The following is a 24068-nucleotide window of genomic DNA, read 5'->3' as shown; positions in this document are numbered from 1 at the left end:
CTTTTGCATGGTCTTCTTCTCGATGTATGCTCCAACTTTTATTTTGGGGTCAAGTCAAGTTACTTAACGAAATTTAGAGAACGCGATACGTCAATGCCGATGTCGATGAATTTCAGACTTAGAATATTTCTAAGTGCTGAAATCAGCAGCAAATTTGATCTTGTGACCTCGATTTGACTTACTTCCAAGATGATCTAGCTCTTAGTCCAAAAACAAAGTTTGTTCTACATGATATGGACTACAACTTTCATTTAAGGTCCAACCTCAAAACTGGTATAGAACCTGCTGTTCTACTTTGACCAAAGTAGGATCACGATGAAGCTTAAATTATCCTTTTTAATCCATTGGAGCATTTTCTTGGCATTTGCCCAACATGAACCTTTCATGACTTTTGTTGTAGAGTTCATCTAGGGTCATTTTGGCAAGGTTGCAAGGTTTGGTTGACATCTCATGTTCTCATTCACTTAATAGTGAAATTCAAGCACTTAGTAGAATCATTCCAACAAGGATATAACTTATCATTTCATGTGACTTTTTGATTCCAAACTTCATGAAACTTTCCGAGTGTCCAATATAGATGGGTATTGATGTGAGACACGTGAAGATATCCCAATCACACCACCCAAGCATATATCTTGAAAAGGGGTCTATAGGCGAGCAAAGGTGCAATCTCCAAGTTTAGGTTGGGGCTCGTTTCTATAGGTTTGACCTTGACATCTTCATCATCACTTAATATACCATGTTTTAGCTCAAACCCATTGCTTAACTGGTGGCAAACACCTGGGGTGTTACAATAGGTCTGTTAAAACAAAACTCAAGCAGATGTCAAATTTCACCTGCAGCACTGCCACTCTGACCTCGCAACACTACCGGACAACGGCACTGCCAGGCTAGAACATCGGCACTGCCGCACCTGCAGATAACTTTGAGTCATAGTTCAAAATCAGTGAATGGAAACTTAGATCAGAGAAATTCCTTAGCTTCCTACAGGTAGGGAATTCACAGATCGAGAGCTAGAAGTGATAGAAACACCACACACAGTAGATCAACCACAAAACCTAGAAACCACCTCAACAACAATATGAAATGCAAGTGAAGTAAATCAAGCTCAAGGTGATACAATGATTTATCCCATAGTTTAGCTCGCCACTAAGACTTGCCTAAGTCTACGTTGTTGAGGTTAGCCACTAAGGTTTAGGGCTTTCCAACCCTTCCTCGTTCTCAAGTCAAGAGACTTAACTCTTAAGATGAGGGGTGAGTTTACTAGGTTCAAAAATTGGTTACAACCCTCCCGGGGCTACCACACAAGTTGGCGAGCTCCACGGGCGACGCTTTAGCCGGCTAGGAGCCAAGCTCCAAGAGTAACAAACACAACCGCCGGCCAAAACGTGAACCAAGTGCTCTTTAGAGTTTGGGAATCAGTGGATCTGCTCTCTAATCGAGTTTGGCACTTTTTCCTCTCAAGGATTGATGGGGAAATCAATGGAGAAGCTTGGGAGCTCAAGGTCACCAATGGAGGAGAGAGATGTGCACCTTTCTGTTTTCTCATGAACTGAACGGTTGGAGAGAGTAGTAGAGACGTTGGGGAGGAAGGAGAAAGGTATAAATACCCTCCTGTCCCCAACGGTCACTTAAGTCATGGCAGTGCCTCTCTCTAGGTGCGGCAGTGCCGTACCGGGCAAGACAGCAAGGGTAAGAGTGAAATGCTAGCTACCTTGGCTATGAAACTGAGGATGTACGTGATACATTGAGCACTTGGTAGCACATATTAGCTTAAGTATTGTATCCCCCGTTATAGTACGGCTTTTCCTATACTCAAATTTAAAATATAAAATAATTTAATCCTCCTTTGAGTTTGAAGCCTTCAACATTTGTAATTGGGGGCTCCTCCTTTTCGTAGAACATCCTCGAACATAGATTTCCTGCTTGTCATCTCGATAAATCTTATTAGTTCTCTAATTGCGCGGTCATCATCATCAAAACCCACAATTAGCGCTTGATTGCAATTTCACCACCAAACCGCCGTGAGTAGCGTACTCCATACACATCCCCCACCACTCGACGCGTGTCACCTCCATCGTCGATCGCCCGACCGCCAAGTCATCCAGAGCCTCCGCTCGACTTGCACGTCCGTCGTCTTGACTCGATCAACACGGTCAGTCCTATGTACACTTGCGCTTGTCGATGTCCCCAGATGTCAGCCACTGCGACTGGTCACCTGGCCTCCTGGTCCCTTGGTCCAAGCTCACGTCCGTCCTTCACCGCTCCTGGTCCATTGGCACGGCACGTTCCTACTTGACCTTCACCTCGCCGTCGACCACCACATCCGAGCTCCACACCTGCGCACCACAAGCCAAGAGACATGTTGCACAACCCAACTCACGCCATGGTTAGTTCACAAACTCAAACCAAGACGCAAAACATGTTGACAATCACTAATCACAAATCCACACCACAAGAACGCATATCAACCTTGTGTTCGCACATGTTCATGTATTAAGCAAGAGAGATATTTATTACTACATTTATTACTACGGCTCGAGTGACACATGCACATATGTAGATAGCTAGCAATTGGACTCCGGTTCATGTGTTAGTTAATTATGGTCAATATATCTTTCTATAGTGCAACTACTGGTGAGGTGGATTGATCGCTTCCAGTTGCAACAAACCACATTGCACAGGTGGAAGTGGGCTAGTGGTGATGCTGAGGTGGAGCTAGCGTCAGATACCTGTCATTGCATGTTAGGTGAGTGACTGGCTGGCACAACTGATGCCCCTGAGACTACATCTCCCTTAGTTCTTCTGTATTTTAATTTTCATAGCTGGCACGTTTGTTGGGGATTTTGTTGAAAAAATCAAATATTTATTAGTAGAGCCACAGCAAGGCATGCATAGCTGTAACAATCCAACCTGTTAATGACCCGTGCCAGCTAGTGCATTGGGGCCTTTGTGCAAGAAAAGGAATATTGTTTCATCTCATTGGGACCACGAAGGACTTGGATTCATCATAGCACTTGGAGTTAATTGGGTCTCTTAAGTTGCACACAAGAAGCTTTACCTGTAATATGTCTTTGTTGTTTTGAAGTTCTTTTCTTCAGTATGGTTGCTACTTAGCTTGCTACTACATGCCATTGGAGTTTTTGCTCATGGTTTCAATTGAAACACTACCCTACAGGATGTGATTGCACTACAAATAGGTTGAGAATATGGGTTAGACCTGTGTTCGTATGTAAAAATACTGGTGCTAGTTGATGACGATATTAGGGCATCACATCAAGGATCACCAATACTGCATTGAAAAACATTAGTATCTTTTATAATAAAGGTCAGGGCAAACATTTCAAAATATCATTGAATTGGCAACAAACAAAAATTCTCCTTTTGAGACTCATGATTACATTATTCAGATTGAATAATTCTTCATCGTAGGTTCACTCAAACAAAACTAGATCACCATGATATTATTAACATTTTATTATTTGACTAATCGCCCTCTCGTTATCACTAGCTTACAACAGGGTTATTCCTCCTGCTACTCCATGGTGCCCGTTGCGGTTGTCCTTGCTGCTACTATCATTCATACCCTTACATGGACGTTGCCAACCATGAAACTGACAGCATTGCCTCCTGTCACACACCAAGCCGTCGCCACATACAACAGGCGATTGTGCCACGCCAGCGCGAGGCTGCCGTCACACACTAGGATGTTGAACCCAGAGCCAGATAAGGACGTCACATGGATCAGTTGGTCTCTGAGCAAGTCGACCTCGTTGGGGCCAAACCACACCTGAGTTAGCCCAGCACGGGTGAGCCTCTCCCTCCAGCGACCCAACAGCTCATACACTGCCCTCGCCACAGACAATGTCGAAGATCTCATCCCAAAGGTACACCTCCGTGAGCGAGTTGGTGGTGCTTCCACCACTGGTGCGATGGCGCATGGCCTCCAAGGAGTCAAAAATGGTCGCGTAGTGGAACAGGGCATTAGTGAACCTCTCCAGCAGTGTTGGCCTGCTGTGATCTGCCTCTTGCTCAACCACCGTGAAGATCACAGGGTTTAGCTTGATGACCAAGTTGAGGAGGACATCTATCGGTGCGGGCACCACTGGGTCAGCATCTGGGTCAACGAGAAGGCGATGGAGCTGCATGATGGAGTTTAGGGCCACCGCCTCCCCTTGAGGTGCATCCAATCGCACAACCTATCAAGTTGGTCGGTGCAGACTCCCTGGAAGGTGAAGTTGATACCCACCGAGCGCGCATACTTGGCGAGGCGAATTCCCAGCTCATGGAGCTCGTCACAGCCACCTATTGGGTCCGGGCCAATGCCTGTGATCCGGAGCTTTGGTGGCCCGCCCTCATGAGTGTCGGCCACTGGAGACCTTGATCAGGGCAAAGTCGATGATGTGTACACTACGGGAACGGTTTCGATTTTTTTTTGACGGTTATTGCATAAACCGTCAGGTAAATAGAATTACCTTGACGGTTTATGGAAAGCACATAGGAAAATTGGTATTACCTTGACGGTTTCTGAAAAACACATAGGGAAATTCAATAACCGCCAGGGAAATTCTTAATTAACCTGTGAGTGCACGTAACCGTCAGGGAAATTTCTAATTCCCTGACGGTTTCGTATATTTTTTTTACGGTTATTACATAAACCATTAGGGTAAATAGAATTATCTTGACGGTTTCTGGGAAAACACACAGGAAAATACTAGAAACTCGAGAACATGAGCAGAAGGATTTCTCTTTTTAATCTGTAGTGAAATTTTGTAACTAATCTTTCTCCCTTGTACTAACTCCAAATGATGTGTTTCTTTTTCCTAGTTCCGTCTAAAATCATGATCTACTAATTAGCAACATTTGTTTGGATACCAATTATTATTTCTTGGTTCTTTTGCATATGTTTGTTTTCCAATCATGTATATAGAGAAAGCACCTTGTGAAACAACCTTTATAAAATGTCTTTCATACTCCAAACATCTTTGTACATAAAAATAGGCTACATACATACTATTGTGTAGAAGTTTCAAAAAATTTGGAACCGATTTTCTATTTTCTATAGTCTAATTGAATTTATGCGCTTATCGAAAGTAATTCCAAACTGAATAGTGGGTGACTCCAATAAGATTCAACAACTTTATAAAATTTATATTTATGATGATATGTTTCACTCTAGGCCATATCAGAGATGGATGAAAAAAATCATTTGTTTTGCTATGAATAATTCGTCCTCCTATTTCCAAATGAACATAAAATAATTGTAATAATTTGAAACGTTAGAAAATCCTACAGAATTGCATGGCAATATGTTTTTGGTGTACAATGTTCCAATAAAAATTTCAGGTGTTTATAAAAAAAGAGGTGCCATACATTGCTCACAAATGGTACATCTCTCACATAATTATTTGAAACTACGTGAGATATATGTCCATTTGTGAACATGTATAGTACCACTTTATTAAAATGATTTCAAATTTTTATGGCAAGTTATACACCTACATTATGCCTCCATACCAATTCTTAGAATTTTTAGACCACTTTATGATATTATTAATTTTTTTCGTTGGAGTAACCCAAATAGTAGTTTGAGTAATGTTCGACAAAACACTTAATTTTTCATTGATTTTTAGAATGTGAGCTCAAACGGAACAAGTCTTCTTACATATATTTTTTATAATTTTTGGACATTGATATAGTTTAACTTTCCAAAAGCGTGCAGCTATTCATTTAAGTTATAGAAAATAGTAAATCGGTTTCAAAATTTTTGAAAGTTCTAAAAAAGGACATATATATACTCTATTTTTAAAAAAATGTATTTTGGATACATAAATATATTTGGATTAGAATATTTACTTCACAAGAGTGTCTAATCAAATAGTGTATAAATTAAACTTAGATAAATAGGAAATAAAACTTGTTAAATATTTAAGGCCCAGCGTCCTGGGCCTGGGCCACGCATCCCTCTCCCTCTGCCCACCGGCCCAAACCGGTCCACTTAGAAACCCTAGACTATATAATTGATACCCCTCCATCCCTCTCCCTCGTTTCCTTCTCCCTCACTCAGCCGCACCTCTCTCCAGAGCGCGGATCGACCGCGGGATGCGGCCCCTCACCCTCGCCTGACGCGTGCCGCATCCGGCCACGACTCTCTCTATCTCCTCCCTCCCTCAACCGAACACAACTCTCTCTATCTCTCGAGCACAGGCCCGACTTGCGCGCGCGGCCCCCGTGCCCCCGCCCGCGCCGTCGTCGTAGCCGCCAAGGAGATGGGCTCTGTCCTCCATCACTACCGTCCTCCGCGTCGGGACCCTGTCTTCCGTCGCGGCCCCCGACGTCCAATGCATCGCGACCCCCGCCCTCTGCCGTGGCCACCGATGCCCTCCACGCCAACCTGGTCGCCCCCTCTCGGGAGATCTGGGAGCAGTGAAGCCTGCATCGGCCCCGACGCCCCTCCTGCATCGGCCGCAAGCAGGAGCCACCGGCAGCGCCCTCTCGCGTCGGCCGCAAGAAGCACAAGCAAAAGGTGCGCCGTGCTGCCTCTCCCTTCTCATGCCCAACGATGTTTATTTATAGGGATCGGAGTGGATCTAGTATCTCGATTTGAATATCGGAGCAAAGTAGCTTGGATTTTCCAGAGGCACGGATCTAGTGCTAGCCTGTGACCGGACTAGAGAGGAGTATTTGATTAATACCTAATTTTGATGGATCTAGTATGTGACGGATCCAGAGCAATATAAGTTGAAAAAGTTGTACTATCCTAGGTGAGTATTTGATTAATACCTAATTTTTTTACCAAATAACAAACATTTTAAACCATGTTTTGATCAGCCAGGAATTATAACCAAGTCGATTTGGTTAACTGAATTGCAAAACTATGTTTTATGACAACTTGCAAAGATAGGTCGTAGTTCAGTCTTGGTTCTGTAATAGCCATCTAGCTTCTCTAGTATTTTTTCCACCTACAAAGCTAGGAAGTAGTTCAGTAGTCATGCTTCTGCACCCATGTGTATTGTTTCAAGAATGATGGTGCTGAAGTTCAGTCTGGCATCTTGTCTGCGATATTTTTTGTAGGCATATATAATTTAAATTTCTATGATGGTTAGTGTACATCGACGGATGATGGTTCAACATGTTTTTTTGCGCCTTGTATTGTTTACCGGGTGAGGCCATACTCTCTGGATTATTTTAGAGCATGTCCATCTAAGTCAGTAGTAAGAAATGGGTCTGCAGTTTGCTCCATGAGAAGCTACTGTGTGTAGTGATATATGTCTGCTAGCTGTAGCGGGTTGTGAGTTAGAATGTTTATTTTTTGTTGGGTTGATCTATATTTTCTGTTTGAGCTGTCACAAATCTATATCGCAAACCTTATATAATATGTGAAATCTTGAACCTTTCAGGACGTCGGCTGCTAGCACATGAGACTTTAAACGAATGTCAATCACTTCTGGACTGAAATGTTTAGTAAATACTAGTGGCACTATAATAAGGTGGTAAAAGTTCATATGGCTGGACTTAAAAATCACAATGAATGAAATATTCATTTATGGGATCATGTACTTCTAGGAGAATCATCTTTAGATGATGCATGTGTGTATCTAGATGTTCATCTTTCTCATGATGGTGCGCAGACTTGATTTCCTGATGGAATTACTATCATAGATTCGGCTTAGAGTAACAGTTTTTTTCTAGCAAATTGGCACTTTGCAGTCCTTTATTTTGTCAGTTTGTTTTGCTGTAATGTGCCTCTATTATCTTTTAATTGTGCCATGTGTTGGCAGTTGAAATGGTGGCATGTTCTGCTGGTGCAAATTTCACTTGTGATGTGCACAACTGGGAGCAAGGTATGGAACTAGATGTTACCTGTGATGTGCACAACTGGCTGTTTACACTTGATCTCATTTGATGATTTCTGGTTCAGAGTGTTTCTGGTTCTGACTAGACAATATATGTACCTTTCTTGTAGTTGGCACTGAAATTCCCTACTGTCTTGGCAGATTTCTTGATGACCAGACAAAGGCAAGGTTGTCACCGGTGCTTTCGTAGTTGTGCAAGAGTTTGTTATGTTGATGCCAAATATTTGGAGAAGTTGCTTTGGGTAGATGGGTGCTAAATGTTTGACGTCTTGTGTATTTCGATATGTTAATACAAACACTAGGATATCTTTGTATGTATTGGATTCATGTTAGACTACTAATATATGTTTATATATATAATTGTGTATTGAATTCATGTTGGGCTGCTGATATATATGATTATGTGCAAATGTATTAAATTTTGAACTGTATAGAAAATGGTAATTTATCATTTTCCCATGGGTTGTAATTTCCTTGCGGTTTAACACCGATAGGGAAAATATTTTCTTGGCTGTTACAAGTCGACAGGGAAAAATGGGACATCGACAGGGAAAATAATTTTTTGACGGTTAGAAACTGACAGAATAATTATCTTATTATCCTGTCGGTTGAAGTACTGTCAGGTCAAATAATTTTTCTGTCGGTGGCGTATGATTTATTCGTCGGTTCGCACCAACAAAACTAAACACCATTCATTAGACGGTTTCTAATTTGCCTGTCAGTACAGTACACACAGGGAAATAAAAACAAATTTCCCTGACAGTGCGCCGTCAGACATTTTTTATTTCCTTGTCGAGCTAGCCCTGACGGTTATTCCCTAGCGTATTTCCCTGTCGAGCTAGCCCTGACGGTTATTCTCTGGCGGTTCACCATCAGGAAAATTAGTTTTGTGTTTTTCTGATGGTATTTTCGTTTTCTCTGATGGTAAATGCACCGTCAGGAAAATTCACGTTTATAGTAGTATGGTTGTATCCCTTGAACGCTTTGAGGATTGCATGGTTGGTAGTGGAGTAGGCAAACTTTAGGTAGGGACCTGCATCATAAAAATTGTTGTGCAGCTCGTTCGGTGTAGCAGGAGGCGGAGAAGGTGGTGCCACGTGCGGGTATGCCGGGAAGAGGCGTTGCGCGAGCGCGTCGACGAAGTGTTTCCCGACACGGCCGATCCCAGTTGAAGTTGTGATTGCCTCGAGGATCTTACGTGCCTCGGACAAGTTGCCTTGTGCGACCGAGTAGTCGCCCGCCTCGATGGCACCGGTGCAAGTGACAAGGAGGTGCACCAGGCGGATGGACGCATCCTCCTCCTCCTCCTCCTCCTTGCGCTGCCTCGCTGCCTCAGCCGATGTCGGGGCCGCCGTCTGCCTTATTGGCGGCACGAGGGATGCATACAACGCATGATCTAGGTAGGACATGGCACCGTTGGCAGATGCGGTAGGGAATGAGGGTGGGAGGGTACCAGTGAGCGCTGTGGCAGTGAAGGGGTCCATGGGTAGCCAAGCAAAGGGGATGCGACCCATGAGCTCGTCGGAGGTGAACGAAAGTGAAGTGTTCTTGCTTGCAACAATGTGAGTGGTGTGAGCGTCCATGCTTGGCCGCCTGGTGGTTAGCTACTAGTTGGCCGGTGTTCTTAGAGGAGCGGACGAAGCCGAGCAGTGATGTCGTGGCTACAGGTGGATTGGCACCTAGTGCTAGTGCTGAGGTGGAATGCAGGATAACCATTGTTAGTTGTATGAGTCACAGGCTAGCATGACTGGCGCTCTTGTGAATCTCGATTGATGGTGGGTGGCTTGGTTGTTGAGGATTTTGGTTGAAAAATAGAAAATATTTATGGTTAGAGCTTGAGTCACGCATACATAGTTGTATAAAGTTTAACAATTAGGCCCGTTTGGATTGCAGTTTTCTCATAGGAATTTCAAAGGAATAGCATTCCTGTGTTTTGCTAACGTCACTGTCCGTTTGGAACGGAGGATTACAACTTCCCTTTTCTCAGGAAATGTTCGCTTCCTTTCTCAAAACACAAGAATCAGAAAATCCACTCTGATCTCTTGGTTTCTCTTCCTATTGCGAAGTCCAAGGCAAAGCGCGTGACCAATGGAGAGAAGCAGCAGCCTGCGCAAAGTAGATTCTTGTTCACGTGAGGTTAGGTGCATTTAATATTTTCTTTTCCTTATCATTTAGTTTCCAAATTCCTATGATTAAAATTCATGTGTTCCAAACAGTGGCGGACCCAAGATTTGAATCTAGGGTATGCCCAGCAAAAATATTTCACAATCAATATAGTATATAATCTAAGATATAATATAAACTTAGCGGATACCAAACATAATCGAGCACCAGTCAAGAGGAGATATAATCGTGGGACTAATATCTTAAGAACATTAGACTTCTAATTTGGACTTTTTAAATCTAACTAGTAATAATAATTTTGGCTAGGGTAGTCCTTGGACTACCTGAAATCAGGCCGGGTCCGCCCATGGTTCCAAACAACTCACTGAGTTTCTTTCGTGTATTTTTCTAATCCGTTGTATTCACACTCTATTCTTATCTCTTTCCTACGATCAGAGGCGGAGCTTCCGATATGGCGAGGTATGGCCCAATTCCGGCGCGGATAGCCCTTTGGAATCGCTGGTGGCCAGCCGCTCGTTCATGTCCGGCATTCACGCAAACGAATTAGCATGCAGATATCGATTGGCAGTTAGAGAAACAAGAGGATAGATATTAGGTTTATCAACATTATTTGGTCTGCATGCTTAGCGCTTAGCCAGCCTGTCTACTTTGCCTGCAGTCTGCATAATTAGCCCCAATTTGAAGCAAGGCTTGCAGCCTTGCACTGACGTTGTATCCTACGAACTGTCAAGCGCTCGCGGTGCCGAACTGACGTCGTCCCGCGCAAATGGATTCCTAGAGGTGCAATTCGTGCCGCCCCAATCCACCGGCCACCGCTCACCTTGCCCGGAAAAATAGCTCACTAGGACGTTATTGGCTTTGTTCGCTTGACCTTAGAAGCCAGAATCAGTCATATTTTTCAGCTATGCAATAGTGTTTTTCTCTCTCAACAAATCAGCCCTACAAATCAGTCGCAGTAGCAATAAGTCCTACCGAACAGAGCCATTGTTATCGAGTTCGCTACACCTTAATTTTATTTCTTCCTCCGCCACTGCTACAATTCTTGTGTTTTTCAATTATGTGTTCCAAACGGGCCTTTAGACTTTAGTTATGTATTAAGCGAGACTGATAAATCAACTTGAGTGACATTAGCATGATTTAGAAAGTAAGTGATTGGACTCTGAATCATGTGTTAGGTAATCAGGCCTTATGTATCTTTGTATAGCGCCACAACCAGTGTGGTTGGTTGACGTCGACCATAGAGGTGGAGTGGGACCTAGTGGTGGTGCTGAGGTAGAGCATTGGATACCCATTATTGCACGTTGGGTAAGTGGCTGGCTAGCATGGTTGGTGCCCGTGAGATTACCCCTTTGATTCTTCTATATTTTATTTTCAACGGTTTGCACTGGGGCTCGATAAAATACTCGTGGCTCACCAACTCGCTCGACTGGTGGTCTGCTCAGCTCGACTTGACTCGGCTCGTTTTAACTTTTTCACGAGTTGAGTTGAAAGTCTAGCTCGCTATTTTAACGAGTCAGCTCGTGAGCTACTTACGAGCTAAAACAAACTGAGGCCTATCAGCCTACGACCATGAATCCAGAAGATGATGATGTTGACATAAAAGTGTACACCTATTCTATTGGTATGTAATCCTTATTTTCAGATGTTTCATATGAATTTTAATTTTATAATTGCTGTGGTACTTAAATGTTGATTTTATGGATTGTTTTCTAAGGAGAAGATGATGATGTTGACATTGAATCTGTGGACTTTCCTAAGTTTGTGGTGGCAAATAACTAGTTAGTATGCTGAAACTGTATGATCATGGATGGACCAGCTATGTTGCATGGTTGATACTTTTGATGAACCTAATATGTATTAATCATGTATAGTTGCATAATGGTGGACGTCACCTTCGAGAATTAATGTAGCATAAACATTATAAACATATGTGTCCTATTTTTTTAGTAGCTCGCGAGCTAAACAAGCCAGCTCGAGCTCGGTAACGAGCCGAGCCGAGCTGCTCCTCTAGCTCGTAGTATTAACTAGCCGAGTCGAGCTGGACCGAGCCGAGCCGAGCTGGCTCGATATCCAGCCCTAGTTAGCACGACTATTTGGGGGTACTCTTGTGTGTTTGTTTAAAGTTTAAGCTAACATTGGTTCTTTGTATGGCAAGTATTGCCTCTTCTCCTTATTTATATTGCTTGTCACTAACACTTGTTTCAGGGGGTTTCTTACAAATCATAAGTGAAACAAGTGGCAAGTTACCAAGCACATTTATAACTCACTTATATCCTTTTCCATTGTTGTGAGTTTGGAGTTTTAGTTTCATATCCTTATTTGTCTGGATACCTGTGTTCATCAATCACAAAAAAGGGTAGATTGAACGTATCTAGACCCTATTGTGGAGATAATAGGGTTTTGGTGATTGATGAACACAAGCACATGTGACTAACATGTGTTTTGCAGGGTGTATTGCAATTGAGTTAGTCACAAGTGATTTGGCCCCAAGACTTAGGTGTCTAATTAAGTAAGGTGCAATGAATGCGAAGACTAAGGACACTATCGAATGTAGGTTGTGATCATGGAACATTCACTAAGTAGTGTGTAATGTCTTTATTTTTCTTTAGTCATACTACCAAAGGCGGGTCCAATGCATTCAACTTGAGAGAGTCAAAGGGAGAGCATTAAGATGCGTGAAGTGGCTAACTCTTGGTTGATTTGATGGTAGTAAGTGGTCTCATTTAAAGTCAAGGATCTCAAAAAATGTTGAATTGGTTGAGATCAGACTTGAAACATGTTGAAAACTCACACCGAAGCATGCACCGGATGATAGGGTTGACCCCTGGCGGATCGTCCGGTGATGCTATTTAGAGACTTAACTAGTGAATGTATGATCTGGTGGAGGACTTCGTGACCTCGCGATCACAAGGTGAAGCCAAGCTTTACTTATTAACATGTGGCTAGCTCACTGTGTTGCATCTTATGATTAGGCAAAGGACTATGTAACCTCAGCGTATCATCTGGTGAAAATCCAACTTAACCTCAGCCTAATGAAGAATCACCATTCACAAGGTAAGATTGCACCATCCAAAACCATGTGTTCGTCCCAGTAAAACACACGGTTATCCATAGCTTTTTCCATATGGTAATGCTAGAACTCAGATGTCTGGACGGCGTTTCCATCAGACGCTTCCATGGCAGCATGTGATTGGCTATCCCAACACTCCCAACTCACTTCCTGCGCTATCTCTTCTCATGTTGCGAGTTACCTACTTCCATTCCTTGATGCAATAGCCAACGCCGCTGCCGCACTCGCTAGAGCGTGAGCTCCCGTTCTAGCAGGACAGGTGTGCCGATCAGCTATGTGACATGGAGAAGCCATACATGACCACTAGAGTAGGGAAAATGGTACTTGAAACATGTGGAATTATCGTGTGCAACACCACAAATTGCCTATTGCAACAGCACAAAAAATTAACCAACATTATGAAAAACAACATGCAACATCCAAAACATAATCTGATGAAACATCTCAAATGTACCTTGGTGCAATATCAAAGATTCATGTATTGTCGCAACACCACGAACTCAACCATGAAACATCTCCAAATCAGCCGTGCAACATCAAGAATTATCTACTCACAAAATCCACTCTAGAGTCTAGACAGAGTTCTCATAAAACATGCAACATCAACAATCGACTGCGGCAACATATCATATAAGCTACTGCAACATAAAACCCTCCTAGAGTGCAGATCATTTACTGGAGTGATGATGATTGATTGCATTAGAGCATATAAAAACAGTATGCAACAGCATAAACATCCACAGCATGAGTGTATGACCGCATCCTCATTTACAAGTTCAACTCTCAATACATATTCTGAGAGAAAAATTGCCACAAGAACAAAAGAATGGACCCGTCCTTTCACTTTCTGTGACTGTGACACATGAGGAAGGAAAGGCTTCATTTTCTTTAGCAGTAGCGGGAGCATGAAAGACCATAAGAAAAAGAGCACACCACAAATCGCAATTACATCCTCCAAGAAAAAAAAACTAACACATGTCGCACAGTAACACAACACATCCTTTGGAGCTTTGGGCAGAGTCAATGAGGAAAGCTTGAATGAGGACTCGAAACTCCAATAGTCCTGTTTTCCTGCAGACCCTAGGCAATCTGCATGGAAACAAGAGGCAGAACGCCAGGGTTGTCAGGGCTCAGGAGTGATACAGCTCAACTGCTTCAGTAGCACTGTGAGCAGTGCTTAGCTGGTCGCATAGGCTTGGTCAACATCGAACATCATCATCGCTGTACCTTGCCAAGTTGCCATCACCTGGGACTGGGAGGGGCGACATGACTGTCCAGATTCACCAAGCCAGACTAATGTGCAGAGGCCGTCAACCTGGATCCGGCCCCTCCAGAAAGTCAGCTTGCACCACACTTGACTTGAATACTTGATAGGCTGGCTCTCCGCCCCCCCCCCCCCCCCCCCCCCCCCCCCCCCCCCCCCAATATCTGAATTCTGAACTGAACCAACAGAAGATGAGATGCACAAAACTAGCCCCCACTGCGGGCAGAAGACCAGAATGCCCCATGCCAGGCTCACCACAAAATGCTCGCCAGAATTACATGTTCTAACACTGCCGGGTGTGGGGACTCCTCTTTGTTCCAGCATTTTGATCAAACCTTGAGTTGGAGTAGCTATGCGGTGTTTGCCCGAACCACCTGACTTGGTTCTTGTTTCATGTGACATTAAAGACAGAGCTATCAGCAATTCATCGACACTGATAAACATGAACTAGGATTCTTTCCTTCCACCCCAGGTGGAGAACAAGGATCCTACCAGCTACCCTCTCCCTTTGAGAAGCTTTTCCAGCACAATAGGTCCGACAGGTCTGTAACTTAGGCCTATTATAAGATTCAGGGCAGAGTAAAGGGGAAGCACGTTTCATCATGTGTTAAAACTTAAAAGATTTGTTCCAGGAACACAAAATATTTGTTCCAAGAGTGCTCATAATTAAAAAAGGGAATGGAGATCTAGGAAGCGGAAGGGGAAATGGAAAATAATTAATAATTATCTCCGCAGAGGGATGTATGTTGTAGGTGTTAAAAATTATTAATAATCAAAGGCAGTATGATGATAAAACAAACGAAACATGGGTAATCAGAAAGATACAGACAAGGGAGCTACTCGACCTCATTGCAATATGCATGGTGTAATCAAATAAAGGTTTTGTCCATGCAATAATCCACTAATAACAATATATATCTGTAACGTAATTACAAAGGACACAAGAAAAAAATATAACTAAACTGATTAGACATGCTTAATATGAGACTGGATTAAATACATATCGGTTTTTCTAGGCTGATAAAGGACTGCAACAGTGCAACAGATAGCAGCCTACATAAGTAAATTTAGACAACTGATATGAATTTTGCCAAACTTCAAGGACTGGGTTAGCTCAACAGGGAGCCAATTGTCTTTCCTCATTTGATAAAATGGTAGTTATTGACTTACTGTCAGACAGCGACAAATCTTGAGAAGGTGATAGGAAGGCTGAAGGCCTGTGCTAACCTAAGCACTTGCACATAATAAGACAGATGAAATTAAATGGACATCTGTGTTCTGTGGCATCAAATGCTGCCTTCAATAAATTTGTCAGCTGAGCAAGTGCTCTCAATGAATATTTCATAAAATGAGTTAGCAAGATAGGTTTAGACTGAACAAGATACTGTTTCAGAACAAGCACGCAAAATCTTCCAAATCTTGAAACCCTCAAAACTGTAGAGAAGTATAGGAATCACACCACACACCCAATGTGGGGGGGGGGTGCTGGTTATATATAGCCAGAGTCAACAATACAATACAAGGCAACTAGGCTATGGTTAATCACTATCCTAATATACATGATCCTGATGGATCCTTTCCCAATACAAGCATTCCTAATGAGTCCTTTCCTAATACCTGCCCGCAGTCGAAGCAGTAGGAGGATCACGGACGCAGAGACTGGACTGAAAGTCTTGGAACAGCTGCACAGGAAGACCCTTGGTCATGATATCCGCGAACTGGTGAGCCGAAGGAACGTGGAGGACGCGAATCTGCCCCAGGGCCACCTTCTCGCGAACGAAGTGGATGTCAATCTCAATATGCTTGGTGCGACGGTGGTGAACAGGATTAGCAGTCATGTAGATGGCGCTAACATTGTCGCAGTAGACCATTGTAGCCAAGGGAACCGAGATGTGAAGTTCCTGAAGAAGTTGCCGCACCCAGCAGCATTCGGCGACGACATGTGCAACAGCCCAGTATTCAGCCTCAACCCTGGAGTGGGAGACCATGGTCTGGCGTTTGGATGACCAAGACACCAGATTGTCGCCGAGCAAGATGCAGAAGTCGGAGGTGGAGCGGCGGGTGTCCGGGCAGCCTGCCCAGTCAGCATCGGAGCAGGCGGTGATCTGGTCGACGGGCCCGGTGCCCAGGTGGAGGCCGGCGGAGAGCGTACCCTTGACATAGCGTAGGATACACTTGATCAACGCCATATGCGGCTCACGCGGGTCATGCATGAACAAGCAGACCTGCTGAACAGCAAAGGCCAAGTCGGGCCACGTCAGTGTGAGGTACTGAAGAGCGCCGGCGAGGCTCCGGTACTCGGAGGGGTCAGCCACCGGGGCACCGTCAGTGGCGGACAGCTTGGTCCGTGCATCGGCCAGCAGTGGGGTGGCACTCGGACATGCCAGCCCGCTGGAGGAGGTCGACGACGTACTGGCGCTGGGACAGGAATAGACTGGAGCGATCTCGTGTCACAGCGATCCCGAGGAAGTGGTGGAGGTCACCGAGATCCGTCATGGCGAACTCCGAGTGGAGGTGGGCCATGACGTGTTGAAGTAGCTCAGGGGATGACGCCGCGAGGATGATGTCGTCGACGTAGAGGAGCAGGATGTCGTCGACGTAGAGGAGCAAGTAGGCGATGCGGGCGCCCTCTTTGTACACAAAGAGGGAGGCGTCTGACTTGTGGACGCAGCGAAGCCGATGGTGCGGATGTAGCTGGCAAACCGTTGGTTCCAAGCTCGGGGCGCCTGCTTGAGTCCGTACAGGGACTTATGCAGCAAGCAGACGTAGTCAGGGGTGGTCGGGTCGACGAAGCCAGATGGCTACTGGCAGTAGACCATCTCCTTGAGATGCCCATGAAAGAAGGCGTTCTTCACGTCCAACTGATGAATGGGCCAGGAACGCGAGGCGGCGATGCTGAGGACGGTGCGGATCGTCGCCGGTTTGACAACCGGGCTTAAGGTCTCGTCGTAGTCAACACCAGCCTACTGGGAGAAGCCGCGGACGACCCAACGCGCCTTGTGCCGAGCCAGAGTACCGTCGGAGTGAAACTTGTGTTTGAACAGCCACTTGTCGGTGACAATATTGGCGCCGGGGGGCCGAGGTACGAGGCGCTAGGTGCCGTTGGCGAGGAGAGCATCGTATTCCGCCGACATCGCAGCCCGCCAGTTGGGGTTGGCAAGGGCGCTGCGATAGTTGGCCAGAATCGGGGAGGCCGTCGTGGTGGAGAAGCCATAGCGGTCGACCGGACGCCAGCTGCCGGTCTACAGCCGTGTCACCGGGCACGAAGGTGGTGGTGGTGCAGCAGGAGGTGCCGGGAACGCCGCAGGGGGCGCCGTGGGCGCTGTGGGGCGACGCCGTGGGCGCCTCAGGGGGCGCCGGGGGCACCGCGAACGAGGGTCATGGACACCACTGATAGGTGAAGCCAAAGCGACCAGTCCCGCCCGGACACGGAGCAGGGTGTATCAGGGCTGGGGACCCGCCGGGAAGCTGCACCAGGCCGGCGTAGATGATCGCCGGGTCCTGGTAATCCAACAGGACAGCCTTGGGAGGAGGCGCGGGCGTAGGCGGGCGCTCAACACCAGCAGGCGGAGTATCCGCTTGTGAGAAAGTCCCTGCATCAAGAAGTCAAGTGATGACGGCACGGAGGCCGCCGACGAAGCAGCAGCAAAGGGAAACACAGTCTCGTCGAACACAACGTGACGTGACACTATGACACGCCGAGTGGCCATGTCCAGGCGGCGGTACCCTTTGTGGGAAGAAGGGTAGCCGAGGAACACGCACGGGGTGGAGCGAGGGGAGAGTTTGTGGGATGTCGTGGCACTGAGATTTGGGTAGCAGAGGCAACCGAACACACGAAGGGAGGAGTAATCCGAGAGCTGCTGGTGAAGGAGTTGGTAGGGGATGGCATGTTGTACTGAGGCAGAGGGGCGCCGGCATGGTTTTAAAGGCGACACCTAGGCGTCCAGGCGTACCCAGCTCGCCTTGGGAAACAGTGGCGTCTTGTCGCCTAGGCGTCCAGGCGTACCAAGCACTCGCCTGGACGCCTAGCCGCCTTTAAAACATGGGGCGCCGGTTGAGCAGATATGTGGCAGCTGCCAGGGCTTCAGCCCGGTATGGTGGTGGCGTGGAGGCGTGGAGCAGCAAGGTGCAGATGGTGTTGTTGATGGTACGAAGTATGTGTTCGGCTTTGCCATTTTGTTGGGAAGTGTAAGGGCAGGAGAGGCGCAAGCTGATGCCGTGGCTGGAGAGGAGATCAGTAGTGACCCGGTTGAGGAACTCGGTGCCGTTATCAGCTTGAAACGCTTTTGGGGTGACGCTGAACTGCGTACGAGCAAAAGCGATGAACTCAACAAGATGGCGATGAACCTCAGATTTGTAGCGTAACAGAAAAGTCCAACAAAAATGAGAAAAATCATCAAGCAGCACAAGATAATATTTGAACCCCGAGGTGCTCAAAACAGGGGGTGTCCATACATCACAGTGAAGTAACTGAAAGGTGGAGGTAGTGACAGAAGTAGAACTACTAAATGGGAGCCGGGTGTGTTTGCCAAGTTGACGTGCATGACATAGAGACCGCGGTTGCTTATTACATGAGATGACGGACATGTTTTGTAGGGTGGCGAGGACGGAAGGACCCGGATGACCAAGACGATGATGCCAGAGCGTGGCTGAGGTGGCGAGGCTGTAGGTGGGCGGTGGCGTGGGGTGATGGTGTAGAGATCCCCGACACTATTGCAGCGAAGAATCACGCGTCCCGTCTGCAAGTCCTTGACAGAAAAACCCAGAGCGTCAAATTCAATGGAACATGAATTGTCACGAGTGAATTGACAGACAGAAAAAAGATTGCGCACTAGAGCAGGAGCAACAAGGACATTGTTAAGTTGGAAAGTAGTGTTGGCTGCCGACAAGGTAGAAGTGCCACAACAGGAAATAGGAATGTTACTGCCATTACCAACAGTAATGAAGGAATCAGAGTGAGGGAGGCGGGGGAGGAGTACACCATCCGGTGGTGAAGTTAGGCAGTGGATTGGAATCCGCGATGTTGTCGGCGGTGCTGGAAAAGCGGGGGTTGAGGCTGCGCAGCAGGTTGAGGACGAGCTGCGATTCGATGACGGTGTGGCCGACGTCGCGTAGGGCATCGACCGTGGTCTTCATCTTAGGCGTCGATGGAGAGGTCACCCTGAGTCATCGAATGGAATTCGTGACTCAGGAAGACGGCGCGAGAGGCCTTGTTCGCCTGGTAGATGAAGGAGATCGCCGTCCACAGCTGACGGGCGGTCTGATCTAGGGCCTCGGCGGGATCGAGGACGTCGTCCGCGACGGTGCTGAGGAGACAGTTGCGGACACAGGAGTCGGCGGCAGCCCAGGCCGCATCAGTAGGGCGCACCTCCAGCGTGCCATCGACGTGCAGGAGAAGGCCGAACTTGCCGCAGAGGGAGAGGAAGAAGGACGACCAACGAGTGAAGTTAGGGCGCTTCAACTCGAGGGTGATCGGCACATGGGACTAGACGGAGATGGTGGCATAGGGGGGAATGGAAAAGACTGCCGATGCCGAGGCCGAGGAGGTGGAGTCAGAGGTGAGTGCAGTAGATGAGTCACTGGAGAGAGGAGCAGATGTCATGGTGGCGGCGTGGCAAGGAGGACCAGCGCCGGGGGTGGGAGAGGAGGGCACAACCTGGGTGGTGGCGCAGCAGCGGGAGGAGGGGGTGAGCGAGTGGACCTAGGCCCGGACTCGTGATACCATGTAGAGAAGTATAGGAATCACACCACACACCCAATGTGGGGGGGTGCTGGTTATATATAGCCACAGTCAACAATACAATACAAGGCAACTAGGCTATGGTTAATCACTATCCTAATATACATGATCCTGATGGATCCTTTCCTAATACAAGCATTCCTAATGAGTCCTTTCCTAATAAAAACTAAAGCAAGGACACTATTAATCCATTTATAAGTGGCACTCGTGAATAAAAAGCGACTAAATTACATGATTAAACATTACACTTAAGATAGACATGTCTGAGTTGAGGAAGCCAGATCACACTGGTAGGAACATTTAAGATAAGCATAAAGTTGTGCTGCAGATTTTCAGCTAGGTCACCACACTGGTAGGAGACTATGCTGCAAAATGCAGCATATATCAGTTGCCCAAGTGATCGGAAACTTGCTGATAATCCCCAAATGAGGGTGAGAAGGAGCCATTTCCAAGTTTTCTATATATCACACAAACTCTTGATCTTGAATTATTTTACTGCATGGTCCAAGCATAAATCTATGTTCCTAATTTTCCTTTTAGTTGTAGCTGCTTTATCAGCTTTGTGTTTTTCAAATTACACCAAGGGACACAATGCAATTCCAATGTATATACTTTGAAGCTTGGCGTATTCAATATGAATAAATGACTGCCAAAATTGCAGCTCTATGTTCCCTAGACTACAGTTGATGGGCACTACAAATAGTATTAAGACTACATAAAGCCCATTCAACACAACATTATACACCGACTAGATTATCCTCTATAGCCCAAGCTTACCTGATTATTTCTTTTTAGCAAGTTGTTGGAAGCAAAGACCAGCTCCAAGAATCAATTCTTAAGGAGACTGCAAGTAAAGAAAATAAGTGTTACAAAAACAACAGGGATTTTATCAACTAAACCAGGGAAAGAGAAGAAGCAATAAATTACCTTCCATGATATGTGAGAACCTTAAGTCCCATTACTTGAGTATAATTTTCGATATTGCCATGTAACAGGTTGAGTATCTCTGCACAAAACTGCTATACAGAACTCAAAATATGAGTTCCGCTGCGCTGATCCAAGCAGTGTTGCTGCTGCTCATGTAGCTATATCCAGGCTGCCCTGCTACTTGCTAGCGATTAGCATGTACAAGATGAATAATAGCACAACTGCACAAGGGTATATGCAACATAACTAAGCTTGCCTCCCCTCTGCAAGAACTTCACCCCAAATCTACATCTCTACACGAACAACTTCCATCCTTAAAATGGTGGAGTTGCTTACTGTCCCTAACAATTATATCTCTTCGTACTATGTTAGAAATCATCTTCAATATCCTGTGACAACTCTGACATGTGTACTGGTTTTTGGTGACAGAAATTGAGGTGCCAGGTGTGGTATTGATCAAACCAAAAGCAACAGCAAGTCTTTCGCTGTGACCACAGAAGATGTCATCCTTCAATACTTTATCTTCTGGAGAATGAGATTCAACAGCACATCCAGATGCTTTCATCCGCTCATATATTCCTTCTAGAACAGTATTTATTTCTCTGATCTGTGGATGTGATTCATCATCCGTAAGAAATGCATGGACCACTCCTTTAACCTCAACCCAGCTACATCCAGAATCATGATCCAGTCCTTTCTCCCGCATGGTTTTCCTCACCCTAGCCAATTTATCCCATATACCAGCATCAGCATACAGATCACACAAAAGAACATGATATCCAGCATCATTAGGCTCCAATTCAAGGACATATTTTGCAGCAAGCTCCCCAAGTTCAACATGCCGGTGTATCCGGCATCCATTTAGCAAGGCTCCCCAAACAGCAGCATCTGGTGTGATAGGCATTTCATTTATGAAGTTATACGCTTCTGTCAGTTGCCCAACACGACTTAGAAGATCCACCATGCATGCATAGTGCTTGAGATTTGGAACAACAGAGTATTTCTCAGTCATGCTGTGAAAAAGCTCCCAACCTTCGCTGACCATTCCACCCCTACTACACGCGCATAGCAGGGTAACAAACGTAACTTCATCTGGGCATTCTCCTATTTTCACCATTTGGTTGAAGAACGATAAAGTAGTATCCCCATGACCATGAACAACAAAACCTGCAATCATGATATTCCACGACACAACATCCTTTGCACCATGTGCACAGAACTGTGCCCAAGCATAGCCTGTCTGGCCACATTTTACATACAAGTCGATAAGGGCATTGGGCAAATAACCTTCATATGCAATACCACACCTTAAAACATGTGCATGGATCTCCTTACCACTCCTCAAAGCCCTAGTAGCAGCACAAGCAGCAAGAGCAGCAATAAAAGTGACAGAATTAGGCTTTACATCTGCCAGCATATGCCTGAAATAGTAAAGGGCCTCAAAGTTCCTATGGTTGAAGCAAAATCCTGAGATCATTGAACTCCATGATATTACGTCCTTCTCAGGCATGCACTTAAAAACTTCAATAGCCTTATCAATACGCTTGGACTTTGCAAACATTTCAAGGAGTGCGTTTGTAACTACGACATTGCTCATGAATCCCTTGCTCTCAGCAAGCTCATGCAACTTGATGCCGACATCCAAACTCCCCAAGCAAGCACAAGCAGCAAGGGCACTTGCAATAGTAATATCATCAGGACTTACATTGTTCACTTCCATAAGTGCATACACTTCAAGAGCTTTATCTGGGAAACCATTTTTCTCATACCCAGATATCATAGCTGTCCATGACATGGCATCTCTAGCATCCATTCTTGAGAACACTGTTCTTGCTTGCCCCATCATACCGAGACTCGCATACATCTGAATCAAAGAGTTACAGAATGCAACATCAGTGGCAAAACCCCTCTTCACTGCAAGCCCATGCATTTCCTTTGCAAAAGTTATGTCAGATAACAAGCCCGATGCAACAGTCACACTAGTTATTGTCATGAGGTTAGGCTGAACCTCATCCTGCAGCATGGTAAGAAACAACTCCAACCCCGCATTGCACTCACCATTCTCAAAATGCCCAGCAATCATGGCATTCCATGAGATACAGTCCATCACGGCCATATTGTCAAACACCTTGCGTGCTGCCACAACGTCCCCACACTTGGAGTACATGGTCATGAGTGCATTCAGGACATCGACCTCCTCCCCAAACCCAAACCGAAGAACATGCGCATGCACCTCCCTTCCCATCCTCCAGTCTGGAACGCCCCCACAGGTCCGCAGCACGCAGGGGAACGTGTACACGTCCGGCCTCACACCTGCCCACATCATCCTGTGGTACAGGTCCAGCGCCTCTTCCAGCAACCCGGCCTTCCCGTACCCGCCCACCATGACGTTCCAAGAGAAGACGTCCCGCTCGGGCATCTTGGCAAACACCCTCCACGCGTGCCACGTCTCCCCGAACCTGACGAGCATACTGAGCATGGCGTTCCCGAGGCGGAGCCCGAACCACGCGTGCCGGTCGTCCGCGTGCGCGCACGCGCGCAGACCCGGTTCCACCGCGCGGCGCCACTCGCAGAGGCGGAACAGAGCGACGTAGGCGTCCTCGTCGGGCGGCTCCGCCGAGGACTCGAGGAGCCAGAGCGCCTGCGCGAGCTGGCCATGGAAGCAGAGCGCTCGCAGCTCCGCGCTCGGGTCCGCATAGGAGGAGGTGGACGCCGCCTCCGAGACGGCGGCCGAGCTGAGACGGCGTAGGCGCTTCTCTGCGTGGAGGCGGATCGGCGGGAGGGCGCGCGGCAAGGCAAGGGAGGCGAGTGGGAGGAGGACTGGATTGAGTGCGGGCTTAGTGGGCAGCGGCGGCATCTCTGGAAGCGGAGGAGGAGGAGGCGCGCATGGCGCTGGGATCCGCGGCCGCGGGGTTTTGGAGAGGTTTGGAGGACGGCGACGGCGAGCGGAGGAGCGCGTGGCCAAGCTGGTGGCCGCTTGCTCCGCGAGCTCGAGTGGATAAACCAGCGCGGGTGGGAACGCCCTCCGTGTTCACAAGTTAAACTGATTATTATGGGCCTCCATCAATCTTACTGGGCCTCCGTCTT

The 24068-nt window shown here is 46.5% G+C and overlaps 2 protein-coding genes and 1 pseudogene across 4 annotated transcripts in view; all 3 read right to left on the bottom strand.

Moving 5' to 3' along the window:
- The window catches only part of LOC136509917 (protein CHLOROPLAST VESICULATION-like), a 118548-nt gene that overhangs the window by 33924 nt on the left and 60556 nt on the right, over positions 1 to 24068 (bottom strand). The window lies entirely within an intron of this gene.
- On the bottom strand, positions 3513 to 9439 carry LOC136511344 (protein SLENDER RICE1-LIKE 2-like; annotated as a pseudogene).
- On the bottom strand, positions 13738 to 24050 carry LOC136509907 (pentatricopeptide repeat-containing protein At1g15510, chloroplastic-like). Of its 3 annotated transcripts, none has more exons than XM_066504497.1 (3): positions 20982 to 24050; positions 20832 to 20898; positions 13738 to 14139 (listed from the first exon to the last, which is right to left on the bottom strand). In XM_066504497.1, the coding sequence occupies exon 1, from the start codon at positions 23836 to 23838 to the stop codon at positions 21256 to 21258; it is 2583 nt and encodes an 860-aa protein (XP_066360594.1). In that variant the 5' UTR covers positions 23839 to 24050; the 3' UTR covers positions 13738 to 14139; positions 20832 to 20898; positions 20982 to 21255. The 3 variants fall into 3 exon arrangements, with proteins under 3 accessions (XP_066360594.1, XP_066360595.1, XP_066360593.1); XM_066504498.1 differs by lacking the exon at positions 13738 to 14139 and adding an exon at positions 14506 to 14699; XM_066504496.1 differs by lacking the exon at positions 13738 to 14139 and having other exon boundaries at positions 16748 to 20898.

The sequence above is a fragment of the Miscanthus floridulus genome, chromosome 16 (assembly GCF_019320115.1).
Source record: "Miscanthus floridulus cultivar M001 chromosome 16, ASM1932011v1, whole genome shotgun sequence".
NCBI lineage: Eukaryota > Viridiplantae > Streptophyta > Magnoliopsida > Poales > Poaceae > Miscanthus > Miscanthus floridulus.
This window is presented reverse-complemented; position numbering and strand designations above follow the sequence as displayed.

Coding starts and splice junctions, on each gene's coding strand:
- LOC136509907 (XM_066504497.1), bottom strand. CDS start 23,838: ATGCCGCCGCTGCCCACTAAGCCCGCACTCAATCCAGTCCTCCTCCCA.